This window comes from Carcharhinus amblyrhynchos, chromosome 4, assembly GCF_965287045.1.
Source record: "Carcharhinus amblyrhynchos chromosome 4, sCarAmb.v2.hapA, whole genome shotgun sequence".
Lineage (NCBI taxonomy): Eukaryota > Metazoa > Chordata > Chondrichthyes > Carcharhiniformes > Carcharhinidae > Carcharhinus > Carcharhinus amblyrhynchos.
Genome location: NC_137327.1, coordinates 113,374,656 through 113,387,504, shown reverse-complemented (window position 1 = coordinate 113,387,504; position 12,849 = coordinate 113,374,656). Strand labels below are relative to the sequence as shown.

General features: G+C 40.4%; 1 protein-coding gene across 5 annotated transcripts in view; it reads right to left on the bottom strand.

The window, feature by feature from the left end:
• lrch2 (leucine-rich repeats and calponin homology (CH) domain containing 2) overlaps positions 1–12,849 on the bottom strand; it is a 188,811-nt gene that overhangs the window by 6,773 nt on the left and 169,189 nt on the right. For all 5 annotated transcript variants that reach the window (XM_080187748.1, XM_080187749.1, XM_080187745.1 and 2 more), the window contains one exon: positions 924–1,001. In XM_080187748.1, coding sequence (XP_080043874.1) covers positions 924–1,001 — 78 coding nt within the window. The remainder of the gene's footprint in view (positions 1–923; positions 1,002–12,849) is intronic.

Genomic DNA, 12,849 nt, shown 5'->3' with positions numbered 1-12,849 from the left:
TTGTTTGACAAAGGTTCGATTCAATCTGTGACTGGTTAGAACATCTTCCTTTTTCAGAGAAATGCTTTGGCCTAGATTGCCTGAATTCTAAGAACTGTGTCAACTTAGTGCCCTCTTTGGAGCAAATTCATTCAACCTGTGGATCCATTTCTAATGATTTTTTGACATGTAATTCTGGAGATTAAGATTTTCTTCAGTCTTGGATGCCGCACTTTAAAAGGCAGCAATCAAACTGGTTATTGTGAAATCCTCAAAATGTAGACCAATCCATCATGCAAACCAGCCTCCCATCCATTGACTCTGTCTACACTTCCCGTGAAAAGCAGCCAGCATAATTAAAGACTCTATGCACCCAGACATTCTCTCTTCCATGTTGTTTCATTGGGAAAAAGATACATAAAGTCTGGGGTCACGTACCGACAGACTCCAGAATAGCTTCTTCCCTGCTGCATCAGACTTTTGAATGGACCTACTTTTCATTAAGCTGATCTTTCTCTACTCCCTAGCTATGACTGTAACACTATATTCTGCACTCTCGTTTCCTTCTCTATGAACGGTATGCTTTGTCTATATAGCATGCAAGAAACTTTTCACTGTATGCTAATATATGTGGCAATAATAAATCAAGTAAAAACTGAGCATTTAGTATGTTTTGCCCAAAAACTGGAGGCTTATCTTGTGTACAGTCTGCAAGTAGGAAATCAATGCTATAATTGCAAGGCTTTATAAACTTCAATCAACACCATTTCAGTGATTTTCTTCCATGGCACTCTGGATGTGATGTAGAAACAAAGACAATTTAATGCTCTAATAAAGCACATCAATTTGACACCAAGACGCTAAGTGCCAAATTCCAGATTTTCACTGCATTTTTGGAATATTATTTAACTTGTACCACAAAAATCATACCACTTGCATATTACCTCTGGGACTCCCAATTTTCTGCAAGCTTCAAGAAAATTTTCGACGTTTCTTCTGCATTTTGCCATACTCAATTTAGGCTGGAGGATAAAGGAAAATTAAGCTATTATAATACTCGTTCTTCTACAAAATAAAAACTTACAAGGCTGCATAACATACCCATTAAAATTTGGCACATAGTACTTGACTAATCAACTTAAATGGGGAGGTGGTAGTCTAGTTGTATTATCACTGGACCATTAATCCAGAAGCTCAGCTAATGTTCTGGGGACTGGGTCATGAATTTGAATTCAATAAAAAGAAAATCTGGAATTAAGAATCTACTGATGATCATGATCATGAAACCTGTGTTGATTGTCAGAAAAACCCATCTGGTTCATTAGTATCCTTTAGGCAGGAAATTTGCTGTCCTTACTTGGTCTAGCCTACATTTGACTGCAGAGCCATAGCAACATAGCTGACTCCCAATTGCTCTCGGGTACCTGTAGGTGAGCAATGAAAATGCTGGCCAGTCAGTGACATCCATGTCCCACAAATGAATTTTGTTAAAAAAAGCATCAAAACAACTTTTTTAAAAATTGGGAAGTCCCACTCCCACTACATCGCTAGCACTGCTCAATAATACCACTCTTATTTGAGTTAGATCACAAATTCAAGCTCCTCTCCGCATACAGTTTAGGATAAAATTCAGTGTAAGCAGCGCTGCACTTGATTTAGGGGAGAACGGATTTCAAATATGATGTACAAGATCCCATGGCACAATTTTAAATTGTTCATGTCCTTGCCATTATTTATGTCTCAATCAACATGACCAAGACCAAATGCTTGGTCATTACTGTTCGTAGGACCTTGCTTGTCATTGTTGAGAGGAAACTGGTAGTGTTTCCCAATATTCGTTGATTCGAATGGAAAATACATAATTGATTTCAAAATCATAAAAGATGTAGTGTATCCTTTCAACAAGGATGTTGAGCAATTTGCAGTACTCCAATCCTAACTAATTTGAAGAACTGAAGTTCATCTCAGAAACAAAAATTAGAATTCCTACAAATTAGATGTGTTGGTCTCTATTCTCTCAACTACACTGGAGTAGAATCTCAGCTTATTTAAGGTGCAATTTAATAAGTGCCTGATTGGAGTTGAAGAGTTTTTTCAGTTATATATGTTTTATGCACCAGTTGCTCAGTGATTTCATGAGTTATCCAAAGCAAATAGAGGGGAAACAATGGCCTATTGGTGTTATTGCTGGATTATTAATCCAAAAACTCAACTAATGCTCTGGTGATCCGGGTTTGAAACGGATAGTATAATTTGAATTCAATTTAAAAAAAGGTCTGGAATTAAGCATCTACTGATGACCATGAAACCATTGTCGATTGTTCACTAACGTCCTATAGAGGAGGACATTTGCCATTCTTACCCAGTCTGGCCTACAGGTGACTCTAGAGCCACAGCAATGTGGTTGACTCTTAAAATGCTCTAGGGCAACTAGGGATGGCCAATAAATGCTGGCCAACCAGCGACGCCCATGTCTCATGAATGAATAAAAAAATTCCCAATATAATTTAAATTTGTGTATTAGCTGCAATTAACCAAACATAAACAAGTTACCAAGGTTAAGAAATAATAGTGCTTGTTAAAATAGCGCTTCATTAATTTGCATATAATTGGGTTCTTTTATCTTACTTCTGAAGAATTTGTTTTAGATCATTAGATTAACAGAAAATTGATACAGACATCAAGACTTTTAAAGTTTATTTAAAAGTCACAAGTAGGCTTATATTCATACTGTAATGAAGTTACTGTGAAAATCACCTAGTTGCCACACTCCAGCACCGGTTCAGGTACAGAGGGCAGAGTTTTGATCATCTAGCCTAGATAATCATATATGGTTTTATCTACATCTTAGAATATCGTGTAACAATTCAAGAATAACCACAGTCACCCAAGTAATGCTGCCTTCCCCACAATCTCATTAAGCTGTTCTCAGAATGGTAGATGTTGCATGATATTACATTTAATGGCTTGCAACACAGTAATCATATGCTGATGAACAGGTTGTAACCAGTAGGATAATATAACTTGGCATTGTTTTATAAATCAGAGTAATACTGCAGGAAAGATACATTTCAAGTATGCTTCACAGAAGATTGCTTACACTGGTGAGCTTTCTAGCTTTTCTAAGCACAATAAATGCGTGGTGATTGAAAAGAAAATCTCTCAGCTTGCCCAGAAAAATGGTTTTAGTCAATAAGCATAGGTTAACTCCTGGCCTTTGATCCACCATTTACAAAAACTAAAAATAAAAATTTTGCAACACTGGGTGTGATTCACCCAAATTGGCTCTAAGTGCCCTTGATATGGGAAAACTATCAAATGTGTGAAACTTACTTGCCAGTATTTTCCGTTGGCAATAACATCACCTGTCAAATGGGATTCACCCACCTGATAAATTCAATTTCATGCATCTCAGGAGCCACACTGGCCAACCCAACTGTTCAGAGATCAGGATGCCCTTTTTAAAGGGCACACCAATCTGCACATTCGTAGGCAGGTCACCCTCTCCCAAGATAGAAAATAGTAACCTCTTCATTGATGAGATCACCACCAACCTCTAAACAAAGAATGGAATCCTCCCCCAACCACTGAAATGACAGGCTCACGCCCCCATCCCCTCACCAAGCAGATATGAGGATGACTGGATTTCCCACCTCCTCCTTTCAGGCTCAACCCCCTTGGCATTGCAACAGTGCACTGCCCCAGGCCTTGTGTCTTGGATTCTTTATTCTGTGTAAACATTATGGTCAGGAACAATGGGGTTACTTCAGATAAACATAACTTTTATTCAACATGCAGTAAGATATCAAGCTGTCAATCAAATGTGAGTTAAAAGGACTGGACTAAATTGAATGGAAACAAAGATTTTGGGAGGGTTTGAAGGTACTTCAAAGGTTCTTAGCTTTCCATAAAGACTCAGAGACGTGAAATAAGTGCTGTGTTAAAATAATAGGGTTGAGTGAACAGCTTGTGGAAAAAGGAATTCCTCCTGTAGTGAAAGTAATGACTTCTGCCGGTCAAAGGGCTTGAAAGAGATTTTCTCCCACCTGCAGCTTCCTAAGGAGAGAAAACGGAATCCCTTCTGTTGTGATTTAGAAGCCTTCCAACTGTCTAGGGGACACAGAGATTAAAGCGACCAGGGAATTTCAGAGGTTTTAGAGCACAGAAAAAAACAATGAATATTTTACTCCAGCATGGAGTCCAAATTCACCATCCTGAAACTGAACAACATCTTTCTCAGGGCTAGGAGGGGCAGTCCAACCACAAGATCCCCATCACAGGGAACAGTGGTGAGGTCAAGCCCTTGCCTCTGCCAGAGCCCATCCAACCCCAGGATCCTTGGGGGACCCTTCCTCTGCAGCATGGCAGCAAAGGAGCACATGGGCATTGGGCTTACCGCCTTGACCCCCGTCCTCTCCCCAGGATCCAGGATGCCAGGTGGCCATGAACAACACCAAAGTCCATCTGTTGCAGTTTCTCCTGGAGAGGTGGGTGAATAGCTGGAGGCCACTGAATGGGTCGTTCAGCTTGCTCATTAGATTACAATGAGGGGTTATACACAATTATCAGGTTCCTGCCCTCTCTGGCCAGGAACCCAATTGGGGCCAGTGGGACAGATGGGTGAATCTTAAATGTGCTCATGCCCAGTGGGAATCCTGTTTTAGGCTCAACGCCCCATTTAGCAGGCAGATTACTATCAGCAGCGAATGGAGCTGGTAAATCCAGCCCACTACTTTTGTACCTCCTTCCAAGTCAGTCAAAACATACCTTATTAACAAAGTATGGAACAAATGAATTCAGCCTCTTGTTTAGTACGTGTGAAAGAGAAGTAGTCAACATTTTAGATGAATGAGCTTAAAGTATAAACTGAGATTTTTCTAGAATCAAGCCAATTTGGCAATGCTGGAGTGGAGAAAAGGAGACAAGTAGTGAACAACTGGGTTCGCCATTCCTAAATTTGCCAGTGCATTGTTTCCTTGCCCTGCCCTCTCAAAACAGGAATATTGGAAACCCTGACTGGTGAATCATATTTAAATAATCTGGAATTGGGTATGCATATGGTCCATTTCTTTATTTTCCCACTACAGTACAGTTCACTCCAGGTAAGAATGGAAGACGGGTATCAATTCTGGTTATGACAGCAGTTGGATGATCACTGTAACATCTGCAGATGAGATTTACCAGGATGTTGCTGGTTTGGAGGATATGAACTATTAAGAAAGGTTGAAGAAAATTGAGATTGTTTTTGTTGGAGCTTCAGACGATGAGGGGGGACCTGATAAATGGTTTACAAGATTATGGCAGGCTTGGATTGAGTAGACAGTGTTTTTCCCAGGATCGAAAGGTCAGTTACTTGGGGCCATGGGTTGAAAGTGAGAGGGGCAGTTTGAAAGAGATGCAAGGGATAGGTTTTTCACACAGAAGATGGTGAATGCCTGGAAGCACTGCCGCAAGAGGTGGTAGAAGCAGATTCTATAACAAAATTCAAGAGGCATCTGGATAGATACATGAATAGACACGGAATAGAGAGTTATGCACCACTTAGAGGTAAGAAAATATTAGATTAGAGGGGCATTGTGTCATCACAGACTTGGTGGGCTGAAGAACCTGATCCTGTGTTGTACTGTTTTTTGTTCTTCTTTAGGTTACTTGCTGTAGGATTCCTTGTCTCTGGCTGCTCTTATAGCCATGATGTGGAGATGCTGGCGTTGGACTGGGGTAAACACAGTAAGAAGTCTCACAACATTGGGTTAAAGTCCAACAGGTTTATTTCATAGCACAAGCCACTGGCTTTCAGAGCACTGCTCCTTTATCAGCTAAGTGTGAGTTCTGTTCAGAACTCCCACTTACCTGATGAAGGAGCAGTGCTACGTGTGTAAAATAGGGAAAGGGTTAATGCATCTTGTACCCTGAAGAAGGGAAAGGGTTAATGGATTTTATACTTAGAATGTGTCATAAACATAACCCTTCCTCATGATTGATCTTCTCAAGCTTATACTGCTCTTGGCATTAATACAACTTATTTGTTCATGTGTTATATGCTTTAACTCTCATTTTTATAAAGTCAGTTTAACGTGGCTGTTATTTTGTAGACTTTGCAAATCTTACCTATTTGTGTTAGTTGGACGTTGTTACACAGATGGTATTTTATGATACCGGCTTTTGACAGCTGCTGATGGCAAATCGCGAAACCGGCTTTCAACGGGAAGACTCCCACTGGGACAACTACAACCGCGCAAGTAACTTCAAAGACAGATGTCAGTACTGCTACAGAAAGGTTTTGAATCGTGACCAGATTAAGCCTGTGTCATGACAGCAGCTGCCAGCTGGACAGTAATCTCTGGTCAACTCTGAAGCTAAATTGTGACCAGGGAAAGACAACCTGGAGGCCTGGCCGGAATTGGAACCTTGAATTCAGGTTACTGCTGGAGCTCAGTGTATAAATGTTCACTTGTGTTTGCATTCTGTGAGAAGTCTAATAGCCTTTGTTTGGAACCAGTTCTCCCAAAGCTCCAGAATAAACAGCGGAACTTTGAAATAAAAGCTACTACTATACTTTGACTCACCAACAGAGGTATTATTTTACCTACAACAATTTGGTGCCGAAACCCAGGATCTGTTTGTGGGCTCAGGTTGAACGGCCGCAATCTTGGTAGTGGAATAGATCACTGAACTTAATAGAGTGAGTCAAACTACAACGGGGAATCATCTGTGCTGAGAGTTTGTGAAGAGAGACTCGACTGTGAAAAAGAGATCTGAACTGAACATATATGGACAAGGAGGCATTTGTTTTTAAAACACCAGCCTTAGACCGGTTGTTAAGAGGGGAAATCCTTCACACAATGGTCAGGAATTTGAAGTGGGTGTAAAAGACTGGAGAAAGGTGCTTGGAGTATGATGTTCAGACATGAGTGGGAAAGAATCTACCTGAAGTGGTCACCAGAGTTGAAGAAAAAAAACAAGCTTAAGTTTAATCGTGTAGGCTTAATACTGTAAGCTTACAAGTGTAAGTGATGATATCGAGGGCACTGATCATCCCTGACAGGTATTACCAGACTCTAATAAGAGCAGCCTAGAAGTTGGAGAGCAAGATGGGAGAATAGAAGACTCCAGATGGTGAGTATAAACTTATCTGTGTTATGGCAGGATCACAATGACAGTGGGGACCCCCGGGATCCCTGATGAATGAGTAAATGACTGAGAGGGACAAATTCATTAAACAGATGAAAAAAGGGGGGTGGAATCTCTCTCATCTATTAGGCCAACAACGAAAAGAAAAAGAAAGACAGAACTAAGAAAATTGGAGTTCTCTTAGTTCACCAATTGGTCGGATTAATTGAACAAGTCTCAGTCTCGGATAAGAAATGGGCTGATGACAAAGCAAAAGTCAAAATGTTGGAATTACGCAATAGAGAGCTAGAAAGGAGAAACAACATTTTTGAGAAGCAACTCTTCAGAGTATATCAAGAATGATCGGGAGTTCCTGAACCTGCCAAAACAGATAGAGCCTTTTTACAAACATTTAAAGACGGGTTGTCACCAGCTCACCAAACAATCCTTAAAATGGGAATTTAGTATGCAGAACTATGATGAATTAGTAGAATAGGTATCTGGAATTAAAGATGGACCAGATGAGAAACCCTAAGGAGAAATATGAGGTTTTGATTTTGTGTGTTTGGGTGGTCTGGTGGCTTGTCGAATGTAGATTGAGAGTACAAATGTACAATCTTGTATTAGACTGAGAGCAGAAACTGTTTGTTCTTGTGGAGTATTTACTGCAGGCAATAGATGCAATGCTCTACACTTTGTTTTAACTTCTAAGGGGCTGAGGAAGTGTTAAACTGTTAAATTTTTAAGTGCAATATTTTTTGAATTTACTTCTGTTTTGAGTTTAATTACAGTGGGAAGAAAGAAGAATGAAGGCGACTGTCTTAATCTATTTTCTTTTGTTTTCTTTCAATGTTTTATTTTCATCCCAGTTTAGAATGTTGGATTTGAATAAAGGATAATGTAGAATGAATGTTGGAAGCTGTGTGTGTTTAATGAAGTGATTGGGATGTTTTTGTTGTTGTTTGCTTTAGTATTTTAATGTTCTTTCCCTAATTGCAATTTTACAACAGTGGGTTTGGTATAGAGTTTAAATGAAAATTGGAATTTCAAAATCAAGGTACATAAATTGAAGTTTGAGATAACCAGTTTGAATTTTGAATAATACTGGATTCAAATTTTGTTAGGTAAGGATGTAAACCTTGGAAGGAACCATGTGCTCTTTCCTTTGTTTTGAAGAAGTTGTTTGAGACTAAGTTAATTCATTTGGCTCCTAGTCGGAAGTATTTTTGTTTTGTTTTAAGTAGATGGTTCGTGAATGACGAGCAAGATTGTTTATCAAACCTAGTGATAATTGAGACTTGAAGAGTTTGGTTCATTCAGATTTTCTCATTGTTAACTTCCAAATTAAAGTGATTGGCTACACTTAAGTGTTACAGTTTCTGACATTTAACTGATAGAATTAAGTTGATTATTTTATGCATTCAATTTTAAATGGGAAGTTGCCTGAACTTACAAGGAGTAAATAAGTTTAGTTTTGACAAATAAAAGGTAAAGGAAATAAAGTCGGTATGGGTTTTATGTTTCAAAAAGAGGGATGCATTGAAACACGTTCAGTTTATGATGTAACCATTTGAATGTGAGACAATGTTACAAAGTAATGTCTGTTTTGTGACTTTCCTACACTGAGTAAATGTTATCTGTGGTAATCCTCATGTTCACATGTAAAGTTTGTTTGGTTCAATACATGTAAATGCTAATTAAGTTAGGAGTTAATTTTTCTGAAAAGAGCTCTGGAGAGTGTCAATGACTTTACAACAGAGGATAGGATTTTTTCCTAGTCCTTAGTTATTTGAGGTTACAGGAGTTAAAATGCTTAAAAGGGGAACAAACAAACCATTTGTGCAAGTTATGTTATTCATAAATAAATTGGTAAAGTGGACAGAATGATGGAGATATTTCCTCTATAATTTGTTAAACTGATGGAAAACTTTTGAGTTATTTTTAATTTGTACTTTGGTTACATTGTGCTAATTGGGTCATAAAAGAACAGAATATATGAATGCCAGAAGGTGATAGATTTTGAGCTGTGACTGTAGAAGTTTAAATCTAAATTGGTAACTGTGATAAAAGTGTTTGTTATGCAAATTTGGATCATTTTTAAACAATGAATACTTTGGAGAGTTAAACCTACCTCTTCAGCACTTTTTGGGTGCATGACCCTCCAAGATCCAAATTTGAATGTTATTTCCCTTTGTATTTGTATCAATGATTTATTATTGTCCTGTGCATAATTCTGAACCTAAAATGGTGTTTAGAATATGTGATTATTTGTACTGTTGTCTGTAGCTTCTGGAAATATCAATGTGTTGTAGGGATGTATTTTTACTGTGCATGCCAATGTCTAGGCCTTGCTTGACCGTTGAGTGACTGGGGAATTCCTGACAGATACTGGTCCTGAGTCTGTGATCCATCATGCTTCGCGTTTAGGATCAAGGAAGGTGTGTGACCCTTGTGCCTCCGGCACCTACAGACATGGCCGTTGAGGACATACCCAGAGATCGGTGTGGCAGCACCTGACTGGACTTTATCAATCAGGGGGATCAAGTCCTGATTGACTGATTGGCAATGACCAAAAGGGGCGTGAAACTCAACCAGGAATGAGTTACAACAATGGTGACCATCACCAGCGATGACCAGCAGTTGGAGAGCAACCACACCCGAGAAGGAAGGAAGGAAAACTAAAGCCAGAGTGCCAGGCCAGACCAGACCAAAGAACTATAACTATGCAGACGATGACCAAGACCGATGCACAGGTAAAGGCCAGTATTTGCTTGGGTACTTGCCAGTCACGCAAGGTTAAGTCAAGATCTTGTATTGGACTTGAACTTTGGTATTTTCCTGTAAGATAACTTATTGTTGGTTGAGTGGGTGCTTATTGATTGTGTGGGCAGAAAGCACCCCAAGTTGTCTTTTGTTTTTTTTAAACTGTGGGTGGGTCCATATGCTAGTGACATTTGGCTTTGGATTGGTCATGGGGCCATGCTTGGGCCTGGCCCAGACCAAAAGGGGGGAGTGAAGTAGGGGAAGGGTTAATGCATTTTGTACCTTGAAGGGGGGAAGGGTTAATGGAATTTGTACCTAGAATGTCACAAACATAACCGTTCCTCACAACTGATCTTCTCAAGCTTGTACTGATCCTGGCATTAATCTAAGTTATTTGTTCATGTGTTACATGCTTTAACTCTCATTTTTATAAAGACAGTTTAATGTGGCTGTTATTTTGTAGACTTTGCAAATCTTACCTACGTGTGTTAGTTGGACATCATTACATAGATGGTATTTTATGATACCGGCTTTTGACAGCTGCTGATGGCAAATTGCGAAACTGGCTTTCAACAGGAAGACTCCCACTGGGACAGCTGCATCCACAGAAGTAACTTAAAAGACAGAGATGTCGGTACTGCTGCAGAAAGGTTTTGAATCGTGACCGGATTAAGCCTGTGTTATGACTGCAGCTGCCAGCTGGACAGTAATCTCTGGTCAACTCTGAAGCTAACTCATGACCAGGGAAGGAAGACCTGGAGGCCTGGCCAGAATTAGAACTCTGAATTGTGATTACTGCTGGAGCTCAGTGTATAAATGCCCACTTGTGTTTGTGTTTTGTGAGAAGTCTGGGAGTCCTTGTTTGGAATCAGTTCTCCCAAAGCTCTGGAATAAATGCCAGAGCTTAGAAATAAAAGCTACTGTACTTTGACTCACTAACAGTCTCAGAGGTATTATTTTACCAACAACATTGAAAGACTTCTTACTGTGCTCTTATAGCCACAGTATATAGCTAGTCCAGATGAGTTTCTGGTCAGTGGTAACCCCAGCACGTTGATGGCAGGGGAATTCAATGATGACAATCTATTGTCAAGGAACGATGGTTTAATTTTCTTTTGTTGAAGATGGTCACTGTCTGACACTTGTGTGGCACAAATGCTACTTGCCACTTGTCAGCCCAAGCCTGATATTGTTCAGGACTTGCTGCAGTTAGGCACAGACTACTTCAGCATCTGCATTATTGCAAATGGTGCTGAACATTGTGCAATCAAATATCCTCACATCTGACATTATGATGGAAGGAAGGGCATTGATCAAACAGCTGAGGATAGTTGTGCCCAGGACACTACCCTGAGGAACTCTTTCAGCGATGCCCTGGAGAACACATCTTCAGTACTACTGCTGAAATACTGGCAGGACCCATATCCTTTGCGGTTTCCAATGCTTTTGGCCATTTCTTGATAACACGTAGAGTAAACTGAATTTGCTGGTGACTGTCATCTTGTGATGCTGGGGGCCTCCAGAGGGCCAAAATGGATCATCCAATTGGCACTTCTGAGCAAAGATTTTAGCAAATGCTTCTGCCTCATCTTTCGCACTGATGGACTGAGTTCTCCCAACATGGAGGATAGGATATTTATGGAGCCTCTTCCTCCAGTGAGCTGTTTAACAGTCCACCACTGTTCACAGCTGGATGTGGTAAAATTGCAGAGCTTAGACCTGATCCGTTGGTTGCGGATCACTTAGTTTTGTACATCACTTGCTGCTTATGCTGTTTCGCATGCATACCTGCTACGGCTCCTGGTATGTCCTCCCGTGCTCTTTGTTGAACCAGGATTGATCCTTGGTGTGGTGGTAATGGTTGAGTGGGGGGATATGCCAGGCCATAACATCACAGCACCTCACGGTTGCCCAGTCTTGAGTTGCTAGATCTGTCTACCAGACCAATGCCTGTAATGGGGGGATTGTCTTATGAGAAAAGGTTGGACAGGCTAGGCTAGTATTCACTAGCATTTAGAAAAGTGAGAGGTGACTTGATTGAAGCGCAAGATCTTGAGGTACCCAGCAGGGTGGATATGAAAGGGTGGTTTCTCGTGTGAAAATTTAAAATTACGTAGAATCCCTACAGTATAGGAGGCCCATCCAGCCTATGCTGACAACAATCCCAATCTATATCTGTGATCACTGTTTAAAAATAAGGGATTGCTCATTTAAAACAGCAATGAGGCACAATTTTTTTCACAGAGGGTGGTAAATCTTTGGAATGTTCTTCCTAAAAAGATGGTGGAAGCAGAGTCTTTGTATATTTTTATGGCAGAGTTGGAAAGATTCTTGGTAAGCAAGGGGACAGTAAGTTATTGGGCATAAGCAGGATGCAAATTTGAGGTCACTGTCAAATCATACATTGTCAGAGCAGACTCAAGGGGTGAATAGCCTACTGCTCTTTGTTCGTACATTCAAAATCCATCCCACTTAGCTTGATGGCAGTGCCACACAACACAATGGAGAGTATCCTCAATGGGACTTTTTGGTAGCTGGTGTTGAATATTCCCACGTTAACTCCTTCCCAGCTGTATATCACTGTGTTGCCACCTCTGCTGAATCGGTCCTGTAGGTGGGACACAACATACCAGGGATAGTGATGGTGGTCCCTAGGACATTGTTTGTAGGATATGATTCTAAAGTCAGGCTTACTTGACTTATCTGTGAGACAGTTCTCCCAATTTGGGCACAAGGAGGACTTTGCAGAGCTGTCATGACTGTGTTTGCCACTGTTGCTTCTGGTGCCTAAGTTATAGAACATAGAACATGGAACACTTACAGCACAAACAGACTCTTCGGCCCACAAGTTGCACCGATCACATCCATAACTACCAGGCCATAGAACTATCTGTAACTCCCAATCCCATATACTCATCCAGAAGTCTTTTAAAAGACCCCAGCGAGTTTGCCTCTACCACCACCGATGGCAGCCGATTCCACTCACTCACCACCCTG